Source organism: Mustelus asterias, chromosome 1 (genome assembly GCF_964213995.1).
Source record: "Mustelus asterias chromosome 1, sMusAst1.hap1.1, whole genome shotgun sequence".
Taxonomy (NCBI): domain Eukaryota; kingdom Metazoa; phylum Chordata; class Chondrichthyes; order Carcharhiniformes; family Triakidae; genus Mustelus; species Mustelus asterias.
The window spans coordinates 134,210,313-134,234,106 of NC_135801.1; the positions used below are offsets into that span (position 1 = coordinate 134,210,313).

The 23,794-nt window shown below is 41.9% G+C and overlaps 1 protein-coding gene across 1 annotated transcript in view; it reads right to left on the reverse strand.

Moving 5' to 3' along the window:
• The window catches only part of ndufs4 (NADH:ubiquinone oxidoreductase subunit S4), a 150,709-nt gene that overhangs the window by 115,938 nt on the left and 10,977 nt on the right, over positions 1 to 23,794 (reverse strand). The window contains exon 2 of the mRNA XM_078219423.1: positions 9,353 to 9,431. Within this exon, the coding sequence (XP_078075549.1) occupies positions 9,353 to 9,431 (79 nt within the window). The remainder of the gene's footprint in view (positions 1 to 9,352; positions 9,432 to 23,794) is intronic.

Sequence of the window (23,794 nt, forward strand, 5' to 3'; positions counted from 1 at the left end):
TGTCAGAAGTTGCAGCGAGACATAGATAGAATGCAAGACTGGGCGGAGAAGTGGCAGATGGACTTCAACCCGGATAAGTGTGTGGTGATCCATTTTGGCAGATCCAATGGGATGAAGCAGCAGTATAATATGAAGGGTACCATTCTTAGCAGTGTAGAGGATCAGAAGGACCTTGGGGTCCGGGTCCATAGGACTCTTAAATCGGCCTCGCAGGTGGAGGATGCGGTCAAGAAGGCGTACGGCGTACTAGCCTTCATTAATCGAGGGATTGAGTTTAGGAGTCGGGAGATAATGCTGCAGCTTTATAGGACCCTGGTTAGACCCCACTTGGAGTACTGCGCGCAGTTCTGGTCACCTCATTACAGGAAAGATGTTGAAGCCATTGAAAGGGTGCAGAGGAGATTTACAAGGATGTTGCCTGGATTGGGGGGCATGCCTTATGAGGATAGGTTGAGGGAGCTTGGTCTCTTCTCCCTGGAGAGACGAAGGATGAGAGGTGACCTGATAGAGGTTTACAAGATGTTGAGAGGTCTGGATAGGGTAGACTCTCAGAGGCTATTTCCAAGGGCTGAAATGGTTGCTACGAGAGGACACAGGTTTAAGGTGCTGGGGGTAGGTACAGAGGAGATGTCAGGGGTAAGTTTTTCACTCAGAGGGTGGTGGGTGAGTGGAATCGGCTGACGTCGGTGGTGGTGGAGGCAAACTCGTTGGGGTCTTTTAAGAGACTTCTGGATGAGTACATGGGATTTAATGGGATTGAGGGCTATAGATAGGCCTAGAGGTAGGGATATGATCAGCGCAACTTGTGGGCCGAAGGGCCTGTTTGTGCTGTGGCTTTCTATGTTCTATGTTCTAATCAGTCCTTGCCTCTCTAAATACCTGCAGATCTCGTCTCTCAGAAAACCTTCTCACAACCTACCCACTTCAGATGTTAGGCTCACCAATCTCTAGTTCCCAGGCTTTTCCCTGCAACCCTTCTTAAACAAAGGCACAACATTTGCTACCCTCCAATCTTCAGACACCTCGCCTGTGGCTATCGATGATTCCAATATCTCTGCCTGGGGACCTGCAATTTCCTCCCTAGCCTACCACAACGTCCTGGCATACACTTCATCAGGTCCCGGGGATTTATCTACCTTGATGCGCTTTAAGACTTCCAGCACCTCCTTCTCTGTTACATGTACTCTCCTCAAGACATCACTGTTTATTTCCCCAAGTTCCTTAACATTCATGCCTTTCTCAACAGTAAATACTGGTGAGAAATATTCATTTAGGATTTCACCATCTCTTGTGGATCCGCACATAGATGATTTTGTTGATCCTGAAGAGGCCCTACTCTCTCCCTTGTTACTCTTTTGCCCTTTATGTATTTGTAGAAGCTCTTTGGATTCTCTTTTGTCTAGTCCCCTTTTTGCCCTCCTGATTTCTCTATTAACTCTACTCAAACAACCTCTGTAGTCTTCAAGGGATCCACTTGATCCCAGCTGCCTATGCATGTCATATGCCTCCTTCTTCTTTTTGACCAAGGCCTCAATATCCTGAGTCATCCAGGGCTCCCTACTTCTACTAGCCTTGCCCTTCAGTTTAAAAGGAATGTGCTTACCCTGAACCCTGGTTAATGCACTTTTGAAAGCCTTTAGAATATGTGGATAACAAACTCCCACAAATGTCAATGTGATAATAACCAGATTTTTGGATTCTGTGATGTTGATTGAGGGATAAACATTCGCCATGTCATTGGTACTAATTCCCCTTCTCTTCTTCAAAATATGAACATAGGAATGCCACCCAGCCCCTCAAGCCTGCTCCATCATTCAATTAGATCATGGCTGATCTTCTACCTCAACACCATTTTCCTGCATCATCCCCATATCCCTTGATATCTTTAATACCTAGAAATCCATTGGTTTCTGTCTTGAACATGCTCAATGACTGAGCCTCCACAAACCTCTGGTGTAGACGAATTAGGAACGGACAGCAAATGCTAGCTTTGTCAGCAACAATAACATCCCATCAAAGAATAACAAAGAGGCGGCAGAGAGACTTCACTAAGGAGCATTCTGGGAGAAGTCAGCACAATCACATCTACTAAAAAGTGAGAAGGGGAAGAACTGGTGTCAAGGAGCGGATAAGCCCGAAACTCTACATTAGTGTTTCCCTCCCTCTCTCCTCCACTGACCAGAAAAATGGGTAAGAAGTCTCACAATACCACGTTAAAGTCCAACAGGTTTATTTGGTAGCAAAAGCCATTAGCTTTCGAAGCACTGCTCCATCAGGTGAGTGAAAAAAAAGGGCACAGACATTACAGGTCATTAAGTGATGTGAGACCAATGAACACAGCTGAGTAGTGAGTAAGTCCTGGTGGGTATTTCCAAACCATATTAAATTGAAACTCATTGTTTAGGCAAGGGTAGGGAACTATTTGCTTTTTTTCTTTTTTTATAAAAAATTATAAAGTTTTTAAACTTAAACGGTTTACTCATGTCAGGAGAGCTTGAAGCTGTGGTTTGCCCTTCTTGCTCCATGTGGGAGGCCGGGCACATTTCCAGTGCCCGGGGCCAGCATGTGTGCAGGAAGTGTGTCCAGCTGCGCTCCTGGAAGCTCGAGTTTTGGCGCTGGAACAGTGGCTGGATACACTGTGGAGCATTCACGAGTCTGAGAGCATTGTGGATAGCACATTTAGGGAGGAGGTCACACTGCAGCTGAAGGGACTTGAGGAAGGAAGGGAATGGGTGACCACCAGGCAGCCCAAGAGATGTAGGCAGGTAGTTCAGGAGTCCCCTTGGGTCTTATCCAGAAATTGGTATTCCATTTTGGAGGCTGATGAGGGAGTTCCTCCAGGGAGTGCAGACAGACCCAAGCTTCTGACACCACAAGCAGCCTGTCCGTACAGGGGAGAGGGAGGGGGGGAGAGAAGAGAGGCAGGGCAGTAGTAATAGGGGATTCAATAGTGAGGGATACAGATAGGCGCTACTGTGGTCATCAACATGACTCCAGGATGGCATGTTGCCTCCCTAGTGCTAGGGTCCGGGATGTCACTGAACGGCTGCAGGACATTCTGAAGGGGTAGAGTGATAAGGCAGAGGTCATGGTACATGTTGGTACCAATGACATAGATAGAAAGAGGGATGCGGTCTTGCATCAAGAATTCAGGGAATTAGGCAGTAGACTAAAAAGCAAGACCTCTTGGTTTGTAATCTCAGGATTACTCCCAATGCCATGTGCTAGTGAGCACAGAAATAGGAGGATAGTGCAGATGAATGCGTGGATTAAGAGATGGTGCAGGAGGGAGGGTTTTAGATTCCTGTATCACTCAACCATTTCTGGGGAAGGTGGGACCTGTACAAATGGGATGGTCTACATCTGAACCAGAATGGGACTAACATCCTTGCGGGACGTTGTGCTAGTGCTGTTGGGAGGTGTTTAAACTAATTTGGCTGGGGAAGGGACACAGACTGTTAGCAGAAAAAGGGCATGGAATCATACAGCAAAACAAACAAGTCAGAGGGAGTGCAGCTGTATTAAATTTCAAGGAAGTAAGGCCAGGCTGGATGGCCTCTTTTTTAACGCCAAGAGTATTGCAAGTAAAATGGATGAGTTAAGGGCAATGATTAACATGTGGGAGTGTGATATAGTAGCCATCACAGAGATATGGTTGAAGGCAGGACAGAATTGGCAACTCAGCATTCCAGGATATAGAATCTTCAGATGAGACAGGGGAGAAGGTAAAAGAGGAGGAGGCATTGCATTATTAGTTAAGGAGTCAGTTACTGCAGTAAGGAGTGATGATATATTGGAGGTGGCATCAAATTTTGTGGGTAGGGCTTAAGAATAAAAAAGGGCAGGCAGCCACATTATTAAGTTATTATTATAGACCCCAAGATAGTCAGAGGGATATTGAGGAGCAAATCTCCAGGTCCGAATGAATTGTGCCCTAGGCTGCTGTGGGAGGCAAGGGAGGAAATTGTAAGGACTCTGACCCAAATTTTCAATTCTTCTCTGGCCACGGGGGGAGGTGCCAGATGACTGGAAAACAGCTATTTGGTTATATGGTTCTGCTATTTAAGAAGGGTTGTAGAGAAAAACCAGAGAACTACAGACCAGTGAGTCTCACGTCAGTAGTAGGGAAACTATTAGAGAAATTTCTGAAGGACAGCATCTATCTCCACTTGGAGAGGCAAAGCTTGATCAGGGATAGTCAAGTTGGCTTCGTTAGAGGGAGGTCATGCCTAACAAATTTGATTGAATTTTTTGAGCAGATGACCAGGTTTGTAGACGAGGGTAGTGCAGTCTAAGTAGTTTATATGGATTTCAGCAAAACCTTTGACAAGGTCCCACATGGGAGACTTGTAAAGAAAATAAATTCACATGGGATACAGAGTAATTTGATAAAGTGGATTCAAAATTGGCTCAGTTGTAGGAGACAGAGGATGTTGACAGAAGGATGCTTCAGTGACTGGAAGCCAGTGTCCAGCGGCACACCACAGGGATCTGTGTTAGGCCCCCTATTATTCGCAATTTATATAAATGACAATGATGACTATGTGAGGGGTAGGATTAGTAAGTTTGCAGAAGACACAAAGATTGGATGGGTGGTCAACAGTGAGGCGGAGCGTCTTGGGCTACCAGAAGATATAGACAGAATGGTCAAATGGACAGATAACTGGCAGATGGAATTTAACCTTGAAAGGTGTGAAGTGATGGACTTTGGAAGGAGTGATTTGACAAGAAAGTATTCAATGAATGGTAGGGCACTCGGAAGTTCTGTGGAACAAAGGGACCTTGGCATGTTTGCCCATAGATCTCTGAAAACGGAAGGGCATGTTAGTTGGGTGGTGAAAAAGGCATATGGGACACTTACCTTTATCAATCGAGGCATAAATTACAAAAGCAGGAAGTCATGTTGGAGTTGTATAGAACTTTGGTAAGGCCACAGCTAGAGTACTGTGTGCAGTTCTGGTCACCACATTATCGGAAGGCTGTGATTGCACTGGAGGGGATGCAGAGGAAATTTACCAGGATGCTGACTGGCATGGAACATTTAAGTTATGAAGAGAGGTTGGCACAAAATGCACCACGAAATAGAAAGGGCATGTCAGAAAGGCAAGGTCACAGTGATCATGGGGGATTTCAATATGCAGGTGGACTGGGTAAATAATGTTGCCAGTGGACCCAAAGAAAGGGAATTCATTGAATGTTTACAGGATGGCTTTTTGGAACAGCTTGTGATGGAGCCCACGAGGGAACAGGCTATTCTGGACTTAGTGTTATGTAATGAGCCAGACGTGATAAAAGATCTTAAAGTAAGGGAACACTTAGGAAGCAGTGATCATAATATGGTAGAATTCAGTCTGCAATTTGAAAGAAGGAAGGCAGAATCAGATGTGAAGGTTCTACAGTTAAATAAAGGTAATTACAGGCGCATGAGGGAGGAACTGACAAAAATCGACTGGAAGCAGAGCCTAATGGGAAAGACAGTAGAACAGCAATGGCAGGAGTTTCTGGGAGTAATTGAGGACACAGTGCAGAGGTTCATCCCAAACAAAAGAAAGGTTATCAGAGGGGGGATTAGGCAGCCATGGCTGACAAAGGAAGTCAGGGAATGCATCAAGGCAAAAGAGAGAGCCTATAATGTGGCAAAGAGTAGTGGGAAGTCAGAAGATTGGGAAGGCTATAAAAACAAACAGAGGATAACAAAGAGAGAAATAAGGAAGGAGAGGATCAAATATGAAGGTAGGCTAGCCAGTAACATTAGGAATGATAGTAAAAGTTTCTTTAAATACATTAAAAACAAACGGGAGGCAAAAGTAGACATTGGGCCGCTCCAAAATGACGCTGGTAATCTAGTGATGGGAGACAAGGAAATAGCTGAGGAACTTAATAAGTACTTTGCGTCAGTCTTCACAGTAGAAGACATGAGTAATATCCCAACAATTCAGGAAAGTCAGGGGGCAGAGTTGAATATGGTTGCCATCACAAAGGAGAAAGTGCTAGAGAAACTAAAAGGTCTGAAAATTGATAAATCTCCGGGCCCAGATGGGCTACATCCTAGAGTTCTAAAGGAGATAGCTGAAGAAATAGTGGAGGCGTTAGTTATGATCTTTCAAAAGTCACTGGAGTCAGGGAAAGTCCCAGAGGATTGGAAAATCGCTGTTGTAACCCCACTGTTCAAGAAGGGAACAAGAAAAAAGATGGAAAATTATAGGCCAATTAGCCTAACCTCAGTTGTTGGCAAAATTCTAGGATCCATCGTTAAGGATGAGATTTCTAAATTCTTGGAAGTGCAGGGTCGGATTAAGACAAGTCAGCATGGATTTAGTAAGGGGAGGTCGTGCCTGACAAACCTGTTAGAGTTCTTTGAAGAGATAACAAATAGGTTAGACCAAGGAGAGCCAATGGATGTTATCTATCTTGACTTCCAAAAGGCCTTTGACAAGGTGCCTCACGGGAGACTGCTGAGTAAAATAAGGGCCCATGGTATTCGAGGCAAGGTACTAACATGGATTGACGATTGGCTGTCAGACAGAAGGCAGAGAGTTGGGATAAAAGGTTCTTTCTCAGAATGGCAACCGGTGACAAGTGGTGTCCCGCAGGGTTCAGTGTTGGGGCCACAGCTGTTCTCTTTATATATTAACGATCTAGATGACGGGACTGGGAGCATTCTGGCCAAGTTTGCCGATGATACAAAGATAGGTGGAGGGGCAGGTAGTATTGAGGAGGTGGGGAGGCTGCAGAAAGATTTAGACAGTTTAGGAGAGTGGTCCAAGAAGTGGCTGATGAAATTCAACGTGGGCAAGTGCGAGGTCGTACACTTTGGAAAAAAGAATAGAGGCATGGACTATTTTCTAAACGGTGACAAAATTCATAATGCTAAAGTGCAAAGGGACTTGGGAGTCCTAGTCCAGGATTCTCTAAAGGTAAACTTGCAGGTTGAGTCCGTAATTAAGAAAGCAAATGTAATGTTGTCATTTATCTCAAGAGGCTTGGAATACAAAAGCAGGGATGTACTTCTGAGGCTTTATAAAGCACTGGTTAGGCCCCATTTGGAGTACTGTGAGCAATTTTGGGCCCCACACCTCAGGAAGGACATACTGGCACTGGAGCGGGTCCAGCGGAGATTCACACGGATGATCCCAGGAATGGTAGGCCTGACATACGATGAACATCTGAGGATCGTGGGATTATATTCATTGGAGTTTAGGAGGTTGAGGGGAGATCTGATAGAAACTTACAAGATAATGAACGGCTTAGATAGGATGGACGTAGGGAAGTTGTTTCCATTAACAGGGGAGACTAGGACGCGGGGGCACAGCCTTAGAATAAAAGGGAGTCACTTTAGAACAGAGATGAGGAGAAATTTCTTCAGCCAGAGAGTGGTGGGTCTGTGGAATTCATTGCCACAGAGGGCTGTGGAGGCCGAGACGTTGAGCGTCTTCAAGACAGAAATTGATAAATTCTTGATTTCTCGAGGAATTAAGGGCTATGGGGAGAGAGCGGGTAAATGGAGTTGAAATCAACCATGATTGAATGGTGGAGTGGACTCGATGGGCCGAATGGCCTTACTTCCGCTCCTATGTCTTATGGTCTTATGGATAGGTTTGGGTTGTTTTTGTTGTAGCAGCGAAGATTGAGGGGCAACCTGATCACAGTGTACAAAATTATGAGAGACATGGACTGAGTGGATGAGGAGCAGCTGTTCCCCTTAGTTGAAGGGTCAGTCACGAGGGGACAAAGGTTCAAGGTGAGGGGCAGGAGGTTTGGGGGGGATGCGAGGAAAAACTTTTTACCCAGAGGATGGTGACGGGCTGGAATATGCTGCCTGGGAGGGTGGTGGAGGTGGGTTGCCTCACATCCTTTAAAAAGTATCTGGCTGAGCACTTGGCACATCATAACATTCAGGACTATGGGCCAAGTGCTGGCAGATGAGATTAGGTGGGAGTTCAGGTGTTTCTAATGTATCAGTGTGGGACACGAAGGGCCTCTTGTGCACTCTATGATTCTATTCTATGATAAGAAAAAAAATCCTAAACCTCTTATTCTAAGACTGTGCCCCCCTGGTTCTATAAACATCCTTTCTTCTTCTACCATGGCAAGCCCTGTAGGAATTTTGTATGCTTCAATATGAGATCACTTTTCATTCTTCGAAGCTCCAGAGAATATAGTCCCAGTTTCCTCAATATGTCCTCATGGGACAATCCCATTATTTCAGGGATCATCAGTCTGGTGAAAGCCTGTGGCACTCCCTCTGTGGCAACTATATCCTTCCTTAGATAGAGGATCAAAAGTCCTCAGTGTACGGCACACTCCAAGTGTGATCTCACCAAGGCTGTATCTAATTACATCAAGGTCAACATACTATTTCTCTTCATAATTGATTGCTGCACCTGTATGTTCGCTTTCAGTGACTTTTGAACAAAGACACTCAGGTCCCTTTAAACACAACACTTCCCAATCTCTCACCATTTACAAATTCTGTCCTTCCTACCCTAGTGGATAACTTCACATTTTTCCACATTATATTCCATGTCCTAGCCCACTCACTTAGCCTGTCCAAATCCCTTGCAACCTTACTGCACTCCCACCTAGATTTACAACACCAGGTTCAAGTCCAACAGGTTTATTTGGTATCACGAACTTTCGGAGCGCTGCTCCTTCATCAGGTAAGTGGGTTCACAAACACAGCATATATAGACAGAGACTCAATTACAAGATAATGGTTGGAATGCAATAGTGCAGCACTCCCTCAGTAGTGCAGTTGAGTTTCAGCTTTGATTTTTGTACTCAAGCCCTGGAGTGGGGCTTGAACTCGGAGCCAGAGGTGAGAATGCCACCAACTGAGCCACAGCTCACATTCTATGTAGAAAACAATGAAAATAGGGTTAAAGGAGAAAAGGGGTCAAAAGGGTGAGTACAGATAAATGTTTCGCACATCTGACTTTGAGTGGTTTTAGCAATAAAGATACTTTGATGATTTGGTGTCTTTATTACTATTTTTAATATTAATTCTAGCATCAGTGTATGAACGGCAAATAATTAAATCTGGTCCTGGATATCCAGAGCTGCCAAATGTCTAACAATGAAATCACAAAAGGTTTTCATTAAACTTGATGTATAACCTATGCAACACCCTCAAATTGATTTTGTAGATGAATGAGGAGAGTTTGTTGATTGCTTTCAGTAAGATTTTAAATGTTGATTTTTGCCTCAATATTGAAATCCCAGCTGCTCTGAGAACTGACCTTAAAAGTTTGACAGTAATTCTTTTTGTACCTTTCCTCGAAGTATACAGCATACAGCTTTTAAACAGACATAGCCTCCAGGCACCAAAATGGTAGCAATTTAAAACCCTTACCCATTTCTCATCAACTGTGATGAGTTGCGTGTCTTGAGTTTGAGTCTTTGCTAGTCGCCATGCAGAAGTGCTCAATGACCTGCAGTACAAGACAAAAAGAAGTAGAAAGTGTTTCATACTGCTACATGGCATAGACAGATGAACCTTGCATAAACAGGTTGGTTATTAATATTAATCTTTAAAAAAAGGATTCAGACAGAAAATATAGCAGTCCTGAAATCCTATTTCTCCCCAGTTAATTCTGTCTGTTTAATTCCTGTCAAAGTCCCATTCAGCAGTTCACAACAGGCTGCACTTTACATCAGCCTGCAGGCTTTCGATCAGAGACTGCCAATAGCAATGACTGTACTGAAGTGTGCGAATGCATCTGGCTTGTCACGAATAGACAGTGCAATGAGACACCAAGTTCCAAGAAATTTTTTACAGCAAGCTTTTGTTAAGTACCCAACATAGTTCAATGATTACACAAGTTTAAAGAAATTCCAAATATATATTTTTAATATCTATCCCCACGCAACATTTCGGAAAACTGCAATTTACGAGCAAATTACTTGAATTGAATGATTTTATGTATTTTAGTTCATTCTCAAATCCTTCATTCTTGGCACACTATTTTAAACACTCTAATATTCAACTTTCCAATGGCCTTTAAACTTGTATTACAGATATCTAATTGACAAAATGACCAGGAAAACTTAGGTTGACATTAATCGTCTAAACAATATCTTTTCAATTAAAATTGTCACTTTTTTTTTCATTTAACAAGCAACACATCAATACAAATGCAGCATAAATGTTGAATGCCACTAAATATGAGCTTACTCCTCAGGGTGAGCCACAGAATGAAATTCTGGTAAACAAGTACCTCAGCAGGAGTCTACAACTTTTAAGCGTGATGCCAACTGATAAATGATCCAATACTTGCAAAGAGGGATCCTATAACCAGCATGGACACTGGGGACGCAGAAATCCTGTCAAATTTAATTGCAGAACCTCTATTATATTTTTTTTATTTGGTTTGCCACTTGGTAAACAGCCAAATTGACAGGCAGTCTGGCTGCAGGCAGGAAAACCAGTGACACAAAACCACAGATGGGGACCATGTGAACAGTCCCTGATAATCAGTAGGAAGAAAAAGTTAAAGATTGGGGCTGTGGGATCAGGAGTTTGGAGGAAGTTGGATACAATTGTGGGAGGGAGAGAAGCTAAAGGGGGGCTGGGGAAGGGTGTGGTCATGGAGGAAGTTGCTTGCAAATATGACTTCTGTGGTTCAGGGGTGAGATGTGAGGAACATTCTACAATCAAAGCAGGAGAGAGAGAAATGGGCAGAAGTAAACTAAAGGTATCTTTGAGGCACCAGAGAGAGCACTTCTACTTCTTTTGGCCCATAGGCAGTGACGTGAAAGAATGCTGCACTTAGCTTCTTGAACTGACATATCCTACCTCCCTTTCACTGCTAGGTTCCCAGAACCCTGAAAAACTCAGGCAGCACTCAAGTCAGGCTCCCAATTTACTATATTGGTAAAGTGCCCTCACTCTCCAAGGGAGGACACTCACATGTTTCAAAAGCTGTGACTGTGTACAAAGCTCTGATTTACCCCCACTAACCACCAGTTGGAAGGGGTATGAGAATTAACATTGAGACCTATATGTCCAATATCAGCATCCATGAACCTGGCTTGGTAAACAACTCAACAGCATATAAATTATTTCAAACGAGCACAGGCAATGAATACCAAAGGAAATGGAACACAGAAACAAATTGAACGAATATCAGAATTGAGTATTAAATACAATCTCCTGTCCTAAATAAAGGTATGAACCAAGGAGCCAGAAGATACAAAGGGGTAGTACACAGGACACCGTGGGTCTGGTATTCACTACCAAGGAGTATATTTATACCTTGTATTACTGGGAAAATAAATATAGGAACAAGAAACCAATGGAGACACTTAACAGGTACAGTTTGATTGAAGAAAGGAATTACTGAGGATAATTTATGAAACTGCAATCCAATGCCAGGGGGAGGGGGAAATGCGAACAAGAACAGCTAGAACTGTGTCACTGTGTAAGACACTGGTCAGATCTTACTTAGTGCATTATATGCAGCTCTGGTTAACAAATCCTAACCTTGAAGTTACAAAGGTAAGCTACAATAGAAGTTATATGGAAGCCCAAAAGAACTAAAGCAAATGTCTACGGCTGCTGAAAGTCTGAAATAATAAAAATACTGGGGAAGTTGGAAATCTGAAACAAAATCAGAACATGCTGGATGTGGGAGCAATTGTAGAGAAGAAGAGTAAATATTTCAGGTTTGTGGCCTTTCATCAGAACTGGAAAGGTTCAAAATGTTTTAAACAACTGAAAGGAGGGGGGAAAGGAAATTCTGGCTCACTTCTGCGCATTGCACTTAAGACAGATATAATAGCTTTGGAAGGTGGGACAGGACAGATTCACCAGGAAGACACAGGGGCTAAAAGGGTTGAATTATCAAGCCAAATATGAAATAGGTCTGTATTTTCTTGAGTTTTGAAAAGCAAGTGATTATCTAATTACAGTGCTTAAGTCGATAAAAATAAAGTTGTGAAGTCCAGAATAAGAGAGCATAATCTTAAAATTAGAGCTCGGCCATTGAGAAGCGATGTCAGGAAGCAATTCACATATGGAGTAGTGTTAACTTGAAGCTCTCTTCCCCAAAAAAGCTCTTGAAGCTAGGTCAATTGAAAAACTCAGCATTGAGGTTGATAAGATTTTCATTGGGTTACAGTATTAAGGGATATGAAACCAACTGAGGTCTGAATGTCTGACTAAGTCTAAATGGCCTTCTCCTGTTCTTTGGCATCTTGTGTAGCTAATGTCTTGTACGACATTAAAAAAATACATGCTTTAAAATCATTTTCCATTCAGTTTTGTTCAGAATTTTTAAAAAAACATATATAATTTATAAGTCTTCAAATTACTTCAATTAGAAAGTTGCTTTATTTCTGGGTACGCAGATGAAGACATTCTTCAGGTAAAATACTAAGGAAGCCTATAAAAAGTAGCTTTTCTCTCACATGGATTATAGCTCCATAGCACACTTGAGACAAAAAGGATGCAGGTTTTCCACAGGACTGAACCCTGCACTGAGAATTTTAAAATCCGTTTTTCAGATAAATCCATGCAGTACTTTGATACAAGTTTGAGGTTACAACAAGCAGCAGCTTTGTAGGTGTCATCTAATGTTACACCCTTGATATTGCTAAAGATGCAGTCACTGCTCTAACAGAATGACCTCTGATATTCCCAGAATGTTGTCTCCATGCCAAATTAATAAAACAATGCAAAATGCACTCCACTAACCAGTCTGCAATTCACTGTTTGAAATAGGTTTACCAAAGTTCAAGGATGAGACAAACAGCTGTCTAGACTTGCGAAAAGGCTTTGTTCTGTCTACAGTGCAACAAAGAGTGCATTTAGCACCCATGTACTGAAAGCGCCATTCAATCTGTGACATATGAAGAGGTGAACAAAGAAACTGCAATTTTTTTTGCAAAGTATCAGACAACCTTGGGGAGAAATGTAGTACTAAGCTTTAGAATAGCCCTGTTTTCACATCAGACAAGATGTGGTGGGTGCACAACTGTGAACTGAAGTTCATCCTGCCCAAAACAAAACCTAAAAATAGTGATATTCTACAAGAAATTTAAAATCACAGAAGCAAAGCAGTTTGATTTGCATAAGGTAAATCAAACAGTATTCAAAGAAGATTCAACTTCCATATTTCTTTTTGTGAAGATTTTTTCATGGGAACATGAAAGGCTGTTATAGCTGTATTATAACCCAAAAGCTTTGTGACATCTTATCTCAAGTTGATGAAGCATAAATACCATGTGAGAAAATAATTTGAGCACCACAGTACATTTTTTCTACTTGGTATTGCAGGGTTTATTGGTAAGCTTCTCGAAGAGCCTTCTGGAGAACTTAGCAACCCTGTACACTGTAAACCTTTTCCCTGTGTCTATCTCACACAATAGGAAGGTTGCTAAAAGATAAGACTCTCAAAGATCTGCAGCAGATTTGGTTCCCAAGCTGTGGAAAATCTTGAATGAAACAAATCAAATCAGTGGCCTAATGCTAAAGTACTCAATGTTGGAGAAGCTGACATCATTTTGGCCCTACAGTTTGGAATTTTAGAGAAACTTGGGAATGACAAAAAATAGAGTTATGGGACAGAGGAATAGCTCCGATACTAAAAATGGCAAAATACTACAAATGGCTGCAATGCTAACTTATGGATGTGAAGCTCAGAGCTTAGCACTTTTTGAAATAGGTAAAATGAGCCACTCTAATATTCCCCATTTTTTGAGTTTAAGGCTGGGCATTCACCATTCTGAATGGAAGGCTGCGACTAGTGGTGTTCATGATGTGGAGATGCCGGCGTTGGACTGGGGTAAACACAGTAAGAAGTTTAACAACACCAGGTTAAAGTCCAACAGGTTTATTTGGTAGCAAAAGCCACACAAGCTTTCGAGGCTCTGAGCCCCTTCTTCAGGTGAGTGGGAATTCTGTTCACAAACAGAACTTATAAGACACAGACTCAATTTACATGAATAATGGTTGGAATGCGAATACTTACAACTAATCCAGTCTTTAAGAAACAAAACAACTAGTGGTGTTCCACAGGGATCAGTTCTGGGACCTTTGTTGTTTGTAGTATATATAAATGATTTGGAGGAAAATGTAGCTGGTCTGATTAGTAAGTTTGCAGACAACACAAAAATTGGTGGAGTTGCGGATAGTGAAGAGGATTGTCAGAGGATACAACAAGATACAGACCAGTTGGCGACTTGGGCAGAGAAATGGCAGATGGAGTTTAATCCGGACAAGTGTGAGATAATGCATTTTGGAAAGTCCAATACATCTAGGAATTATACAGTAAATGGCAGAACCCTTAGGGGTATTGACAGGCACAGCGATCTGGGCGAACATGTCCACCAATCATTGAAAGTGGCAACACAGATGGATAAGGTAGTCAAGAAAGCATACGGCATGCTTGCCTTCATCAGTCAGGGCATTGAGTATAAAAATTGGCAGGTCATGATGCAGCTGTACGGAATCTTAGTTGGGCCTCATTTAGAATATTGTGTACAATTCTGGTTGCCACACTACCAGAAGGATGTAGATGCTTTGGAGAGGGTACAGAAGAGGTTTACCAGGATGTTGCCTGGTCTGTAGGGTATTAGCTATGAGGAGAGATTGGATAAACTTGGTTTGTTCTCACTGGAATGACAGAGGTTGAGGGGTGACCTGATAAATGTCTACAAGATTATGAGTGGCATGGACAGAGTGGATAGTCAGATGCTCTTTCCTAGGGTAGAAAAGTCAGGTACTAGGGGACATAGGTTTAAGGTGCATGGGGAAAAGTTTAGAGGAGATGTGTGAGGCAAGTTTTTTTTTTACACAGAGGATGGTGAACGTCTGGAACGCGCTGCCTGGGGAGGTGGTGGGAGCAGGTATGATAGTGGCATTTAAGGGGCAACTAGACGAATATATGAATAGGATGGGAATGGAAGGATATGGACTCTAAGTGCATACCGTTTTAGTTTAGGCAGGCATCATGATCGGCTCAGGCTTGGAGGGCCACAGGGCCTGTTCCTGTGCTGTACTTTTCTTTGTTCTATGTGTTAAGATTTTCTATTTATATGAAACAAAGTGAAGACAGCCAAACTCTCACACTGTTGGGCTTACTGATGGCCCTATATGAGTGGCCAGTCTGAGGTGCATCATTGGAAAATGATGGTCAAGTCACACCATCGTTATATATGATCCATAATGTAACAGTAATGATCTATAATGTAGCAGTAATTTGAGTTTAAAGACCAACAGACCTTGCAAATCAATATTTTAAAATTTACTGTTCAGTAACTTTGAGTGGCCAACTAAATTTGGGGGAAAAGTGGATTTCAGTCTTCTTGCCATGTAAGAGAAGGCCTTATCAAAATGAAAGGGGGCTTTAACTGAAAATTCTGAAGTTCTAGCCATAGATTTGAAACATTGGGTGGAATTTTATCAACTTAATCCCTGTCGCATGGTGGGACCGTGTGCAAGTCAGGATACGAATTGTCCGCTGTGACTGGATCCTAGACTTCCTAACCCACAGGCAGCAATTAATAAGGATAGGCAACAACACCTCCTTTACAATTATCCTCAACACCGGTGCCCCACAAGGCTGTGTTCTCAGCCCCTTACTATACTCCTTATACACCTGTGGCTGTGTAGCCAAATTCCCTTTCAACTCGATTTTAAAGTTTACTGATGTCACCAACGTAGTGGGTCGGATCTCAAACAATGATGAGATGGAGTACAGGAAAGAGATAGAGAATCTGGTGCGACAACAATAATCTCTCCCTCAATGTCAGTAAAATGAAGGAGATAGTCATCAACTTCAGGAAACGTAGTGGAGGACATGCCTCTGTCTACATCAACGGGGATGAAGAGGAAAAGCTCGAGAACTTCAAGTTTCTAGGTGTCCAGCTCACCAACAACCTGTCCTTGTCCCTCCAAGCCGATGCTATAGTTAAGAAAGCCCACCAATGCTCTACTTTCTCAGGAGGCGAAGGAAATTTAACATGTTTGTTATGACTCTCACCAACTTTTACAAATGCACCATAGAAAGCATTCTTTCTGCCTTATCACAGCTCCTGCTCGGTCCAAGACTGCAAGAAACTACAAAGGGTCATGAACGAAGCCCAGACCATCACTCAATCCAGCCTCTCATCCATTGACTTTGTCTGCACTTCCCATTGCCTCGGAAAAGCAGCCAGCATAATCAAGGACCCCACACACCCCAGACATTTCCCAACAAAGAGGCACTTATTCAGGATCAGCAACTTTCTGATCTCCACAGGCAAAATTTAGAGATCCATAGAAGGTCAAGAATGTCTGACCAAGAACTTGAGGCATTGGAAAAAACAGAAAATGAGCCACTTCTGGCAGGAAAAAGATACAAACCAACTCAAGAACAGTTTCTTCTCTGCTGACATCAGACTTCTGAATGGATTTATCTTAGATTAAGTTGATCTTTCTCTACACCTCAGCTATGACTGTAACACTACATACTGCACCCTCTCCTTTCTTTCACTATGTACGGTATGCTTTGGCTGTATGGCGCACAAGAAACAATACTTTTCACTGTATACTAATACATGTGACAATAATAAATCAAGTCAAAAAGAAATGGATTCACTGAGCCACAGCATTGGCATTCTACCTTGGGCTGCCCGATCAACTAAGGAGGGCAATGAGATAACATCCTACTCTGTCAAAAGGAGGATTTTAAATTGAAAAGACTAAGACATAGGTTACAAGGACTCACGTGCTCTTTGATTTTTAAAGTTGCAACAACTACAGGAAGGGAGAGGGGATCCAGGCTGCTCCCTGGGTATCTCACTCTTATCTGGAAGATCCACTATGAGCCAGGCTGCAGTGAGGGGGTGAAATGAGGCGAATGCTTCCAAGGACCCGAGCAAGCAGACAACCTCACAACCTGAAGACTGCACCAGAAGGATCCATAAATTTCGGTGTGTGGCAAAAGACTTTCAGCTGCCAAACCCACACCCTGACTTTCCCACCATTCTCCTGCACAGCACCTCTCAGGACAACATACTTAAACTTTAAACCTTGCAGCTGCATTCATTCATCTCCATGTAGGCAATTCACATCCCCATCTGAGCAATCAACACTTACACTCGCCCTGTTGCTTTCTCGCACCCGTGCCTCACAATCACTCTCCAGAAAGGTGGCACTCTCCTCTCCACACAAGGCACTATGAATACATACACACCTCTCCTCTCTCTCCTTGCAACACAACTGGAAAGAGGAAAGACCTGGAGATCATCATTCTATGATGATCTCTTCTGGAGGGAAAAGTGGAGGGCAGCAGAAAGAGAGGTCGACCTAGGCTTAGCTGGATGACGGATGTCAGTGTGGTTGCAGACGAGTTCCAGTGGATGTGAGAGAATGATGCGAAACAGATGAGTGGCATACCATAACAGCAGGAGTAGCTATAAGCGGCAACAGCAATTATTTACCTAACAGATCCGAGGGGGTTCCCAGCTTGCTTTCAATTCTGCTCCAGTGAAACCCAGAAGAGGGTAGGTGATGTTGAAACCCCGACCTGACCTCAGTACAGGGGTTTAACTCCCCACCTATAACCAAACCAGCTTCCAACTGATAGTTCAAAGTCTGCCTGTTTATATTTCAGGGTTTCAATTAACCTCATCACATTATCAAAATAGATACATATCCAACACAAGGCTGGCAGTTGTCATCCAATTCTTACCCATGGACCAGATTTTCTGAATAAGAAGCCTCACAACACCAGGTTAAAGTCCAACAGGTTTATTTGGTAGCAAAAGCCACTAGCTTTTGGAGCGCTTGCTGCTCCTTCGTCAGGTGAATGGGACTTCAGTTCACAAACAGGGCATATAAAGACACAAACTCAATTTACAAAATAATGGTTGGAATGCGAGTCTTTACAGGTAATCAAGTCTTAAAGGTACAGACAACGTGAGTGGAGAGAGAGTTAAGCACATGTTAAAGAGATGTGTATTGTCTCCAGCTGGGACAGTTAGTGAGCCTTTGCAAGCCCAGACAAGTCGTGAGGGTTACAGATAGTGTGACATGAACCCAAGATCCTGGTTGAGGCTGTCCTCATGTGTGCGGAACTTGGCTATCAGTCTCTGCTCAGCGACTCTGCACTGTCGTGTGTCGTGAAGGCCGCCTTGGAGAATGCTTACCCGAAGATCAGAGGCCGAATGCCCGTGACCCCATCAGCACACATGAGGACGGCCTCAACCGGGATCTTGGGTTCATGTCACACTATCTGTAACCCCCACGACTTGCCTGGGCTTGCAAAATCTCACTAACTGTCCCAGCTGGAGACAATACACATCTCTTTAACCTGTGTTTAACTCTCTCTCCACTCACGTTGTCTGTACCTTTAAGACTTGATTACCTGTAAAGACTCGCATTCCAACCGATATTTTATAAATTGAGTTTGTGTCTTTATATGCCCTGTTTGTGAACTGAAATCCCACTCACCTGACGAAGGAGCAGCGCTCCGAAAGCTTGTGGCTTTTGCTACCAAATAAACCTGTTGGACTTTAAGCTGGTGTTGTGAGGCTTCTTACTGTGTTTACCTCAGTCCAACGCCGGCATCTCCACATCAAGATTTTCTGACCCAGCTTCAGAGAATGCACCTATCATCTAATTGAACGTAACTTATTCAAGGCAGTTAGAAGATGGTGTTTTTTAATGAATCCAATGAGGAGCTTTTTTGCTTAAGCTGTGCAGGTTAGATTCTTTGGCCATGCTCAATTGCCCCTTAGTGTCAGGGAGATTAACAGGGTAAATACACGAGGTTACGGGGAAAGGGCCTGGGTGGGATTGTTGTCAGTGCAGGCTCGATGGGCTGAATAGTCTCTTTCTGCACTGTAGGGATTCTATGATAGTGTTATGTGCCATTTGCCATCTTGTTGCCCACTCATTTAACCAGTCTACATCTCTTTGCAGCCTCTCTGTATTCTCGCCACAGCTTACCTTTGCATCTAGCTTGGTATGATCAGCAAACTTAGATACTTTATTCTCTGTCTCATCATCTATGTCATGAATACAAACTGTAAACAGTTGAGGCCCCAGTACCAATCCTTGTGACACTCTACTATTCACTGCCAGCCAATTTGAAAAAGCCCTGTTGATGCCCACCCATACTCTGCTTTCCATCCGTTAATTCACAGCAATTAACAGGAACTCCTACTGCTTAGAGGAATTAGTCATTTAGAATATTTACTATTTCGTACTCATCCTCAGTTTTCAGCCATATTTTATGGTTTTCACCTCAGCTTCGACTGCCCTTTTACTGTTGTGGTATTGAATTTTTTTAAATTATGGTTGTATTTAGCCTATGTTTTTTCCCATTGTCTACCATTATCTACATACTCCTTTTAATGTGTTTCTGCAATTTTCTTGTCCTAATCCCAGGGAACTGCTCCTCTTGTGTCAAACTCATAATTCATCACCTCAAATTACTTTCACCACTGGTAACGGACCTATAATTAATAATACTTCACCCCACAGCAGTTATACAGCTCAATTACTCTTGCCAGACAACACAAATTAGTACAAAATCTATAACTGTTCTGCTGGGTATCCAAGATAGTCATATTCAAGAGTCAGGGGCATGATCAGTTTTGGAGCCAGAGAGTTTGAAGAATATTTAAAAAAAACAAGGAGTTGGACATTGTGTAGTTGTGTGTGCAAGTCATATCTAAAATTCAATAGTCATTTAAGCCATGCAATTTGCATTCTTCGTCATTGTCTCCAAAATCAAACATAGAAACTGAATGAAAAAATGGAAATAGGGAGGAAAAAATGTTGTACTTCTGAACATAGTATCAGCTCTTGACAAGTGAAAAATCATTTTTGACAGGTTAAAGGAAACAGAATTCTTCCTCTCACCCTAAACTATTTTTGTCTTAAGTTGCCATTAACTCCACTGCAGGAAATTTTTTTAAATTCTCATAATTATACAATAACATGATGCAGCTGTGTTTATTGATGGTGTAGGCATTATAACAATGTAAGGAAAACATTCACCTTGTTACTCAAAAATGTCTGCAGGTGGAGACTGATGAAGGTGATAGAAAAGTCTTGTGAAGAAGGAAAGTATCAAGGAGGAATTTTAATATGTCACTTGTTTACTGAATACTGTTTATTTGTCCCTTTGATCCTATAGCACTATACCCTCGATTTCAAGACACGCATACATACATACTGAAGTTGCACTTCCATTAACCAAGACGTTCGATGGAATGTAAAGGAAGTTGCATAAATCCTCCTTCATCAATTTTTAAAAATACTGTATGTAGTTTGCACTCAACTATACCATCTTTAGCAGCCACCAAGTTCTATTTAATATGCCTTAGCCAAGTACACTGCATCTCAACTTCAGTCAAACGTGGAATCAATCCCACTGAGAGTCTATTTTGTAATTCTACTTTCATTCAGCAAGAAATACCTTTGGATGACATCACATTAACCTATCATCCCATTTTGTAAATAACATACTGCCTCATTTTGTTAGAAAAGTCCAACTACAATTGTTCTGTTGTGTGTTTGGGATTGTCACTGCCTTACTTGTAGTACCATATGTGGATCTCAAACAAGCAATTCAGTTTTACCAGCCAATTGTAATCACAATAAAAATCATCACCACCAATTGTTAGAAAATAAGTAAAGGCCCAATATGATAGTAACAATAGAAACATGCTTAGAAGTTAATAGAATTAATTTAATGACCAAATAAACCAAATGACAATGCTTGACATGCACAAAGCTAACCAGAAAATAAACTACTGCAGATACTGGGAATCTAAAATAAAAATGGAAATTCTCAGCAGCATCTCAGCAGGCAAACAGAGTTAACACTTCATGACCTTTCATTAAATGGGATCATTTTTACACTGGACTCAATATACTCGGTACTTTTTCCACCCATGTATCTGCTTCTGCGCTTTTTAAAATAAATAGTTAATTCACAGGATGTTGGCATAGGAAGTATTTATTAACCATCCCTAATTACACTTAAAGGAATGGTCATGTGCTGTCTTCTTGAATCACAGCAGTCCCATGTGGTGAAGGTACACTCATAGTGCTGTTAGGAAAGAGTTCCAGGATTCTTACTCAGGAATGATGATGGAAAGGAAATATATGTCCAAATGAGGATAGTGTGTGACTTGGAAGGAAATTTGAAGGTGGCAGTCTTCCCATGAATCTGCTGACTTCCCCTTCCTAGGAAATGTTATCAACGCAGCCTTAATGAGTTACTGCAAGGCATCTTGTAGAAGGTACGCACCATCCAAATTGTGTCAGTCATGGAGGGACTGAATGTTTATGGTGCTGGATGAGGTGCCAATCAAGTGGAATGCTTTAACATGAATGGTGTCAAGCTTCTTGAGTGTTAGTGGAGCTGCGCTAATTCAGGAAAGTGCAGAGCATTCCAACACACTCCTGATTTATGCCTCGAGGCTGATGAAAAAGATTTGGGAAGTCAAAAGGCCATTTTCTGACCTGCTCTTTTTAGCCATAATATTTATGTGGCTGTTTCAGTTATATTTTGGTCAATTGTGACCTCCTCCCATCCACCAAATATCGTAAGAGATGAGGTGATTGTAATACTGCTGAAGAAGTGGATTGCCTGGTAGTTTTGCGGCACAAATGTTATTTGACACTTATGAACACAAGCCTCAATGTTGACCAAGTCTTGCTGAACGCGGGCAGGGACTGTTTCAGTATGAGAAGCTGCATATAGGATTGAATACCATCTGAAAATCAACAAACGTCCTCACTTCTGATGGAGGAAAGGTAAATGCTTAAGTGGCTGAAGATGGCCCAGGACACTGGTGGGATGATGGGAGGGCCCAGCTTTGATGAAGGGTCATCAGGATTCGAAACATCAGCTCTTTTCTCTCTTTACAGATGCTGCCTGACCTACTGAGATTTGCCAGTATTTTTTCTTTTGGTTTCAGGACACTGCTCTGACCTCCAACAACCACAACCAATTTCCATTTCGCTAAAATATCAGTTCTTCCCCAATCCCTATTGCCTTCTATTATACTAGTGCGCCTTGATACTACACCCAGTCAAACGCTGCCCTGGTGTCAAGGACAGTCATTTTTACCAAACCTCTGGAATTCAGCTCCTTTGTCCATGTTTGGACCAATAAGGTCTGAAGTCATGGTCCTGGTGGAACATAAACCACGCAGTGGTCAGCAGGTTATTGGTGAGCAAGTGCTGCTTGGTAGAAATATCAATGGCATGTTCCATCACTTTACTGATAATTGAGAGTCATCTGGTGGGATGGTAATTGGGTGGATCGAATGTGTCCTACTTTTTGTGGACAGACCATATGGAGACTATTTTTCATCTTAATAAAATCAAAAAATGATGGAAATGCTCAGCGAGTCTGCCAGCATCTGTGGAGACAGAAACAGAGTTAATGTTTCAGTTCATTAGAAGATCACCAGTTCTAATGAGAGGTCATTGATCTGAAACTTAACTCTTGTTTCTTTCTCCACAAATGCTGCCAGAGCTGTTGGATATTTCTAGCATGTCCTATTCATATTTTAGATTTCCAATATCCCCAGTGTTTTGCTTTAATTTCAATTTTCACTTTAGCCATGGTATTAAAGAGAATTCACTGTATCAGTTACTTCTGAAGTGGCAAATTTTCTCTGCAAATATAATAAACTCCAGATTAAGTCCTTCAATTATTTCTGCAATCAAAGTTTTCCACCAAGATAAGGAAACGTTAAGCTGTAAATTAACTGTTGAGGTGTAATATACTAATCCATTACATTAGCTCAGACTAATATCATGTAAATTTGATATAAATTCCCTCAGAACGTAATAATTATAATTTAGATAAATACAAAATTTACTAAATCAAGCACGAGGTTACTAATGGCAACAGATGCCTTACAGCAGGAAAATGATTAGACAAGAACACAGAATTGTGAAACTAATGATAGTCTATCATCCAGTTTTTCCCAGCCTAAGGCTCATTTTGGCTGATCAGAACCACTGATCCAGAGTTTAATTTAACAGTGCCTTCAGTACTTTCTCTGCTAACCACCCGTACAGGCTTATCATATGTGGACTATAATAGCATAAAAGACAGCCATCAGGCATTGCAGGATTGTAAAAGACACAAATGAACAAATATATAGGGTGGGAGAAAGGAAAAAATCAGCAGTTGGGCGATGAGACGCGCCATAATAGTAAAAAAGCGCCTGGGGAATTATGAGGCCAAGCTCTCTAGAGACTTTGCAACACAATTTTCAGCTGGCAAAATAAGAGTCTCAGGCTCTAGACCCAGGTAAAAGGATATTTTCCTTTAAGCCTTTAAAAGTCTCACCAGTTTGGTTCTCTCCAATGTTAAAATGACTAAATAATTTGACGTCCCAAAAGTAATCCACTGAATTCTTAATTTCCAACTAAAGAAAAACCAAGACTAGATTGCCAATCAAATATTAGTTTAACTCCAATATGAACAAATATTTTGAATAGTAATCAAGAATAAATGGCAATTAAAATCTGATGTGCTCATTCTCAGATTGTCCATTTCAAAATATATAGCTAGTTTCAAAAAGTAAGGAGAAACGAGGAAAAACTCACATCGAGTCCCAGGAAGCCTGACATATCCCTTTTGTGCCACAAAATGAAGATTAGAATTTTAATCAGCTATAATGACTCTTTATGAAAACCAATGCAAAAAATACCAAGTCACTGAAAGTTCTATTATGACAGAATGATACAAAAAAAGTCAAGTAATATTTCTACATATAAATAATCAATTTTTTGATCAACTCTCCCAGTTCCCTTTCTTCCAAGAGGCCAATG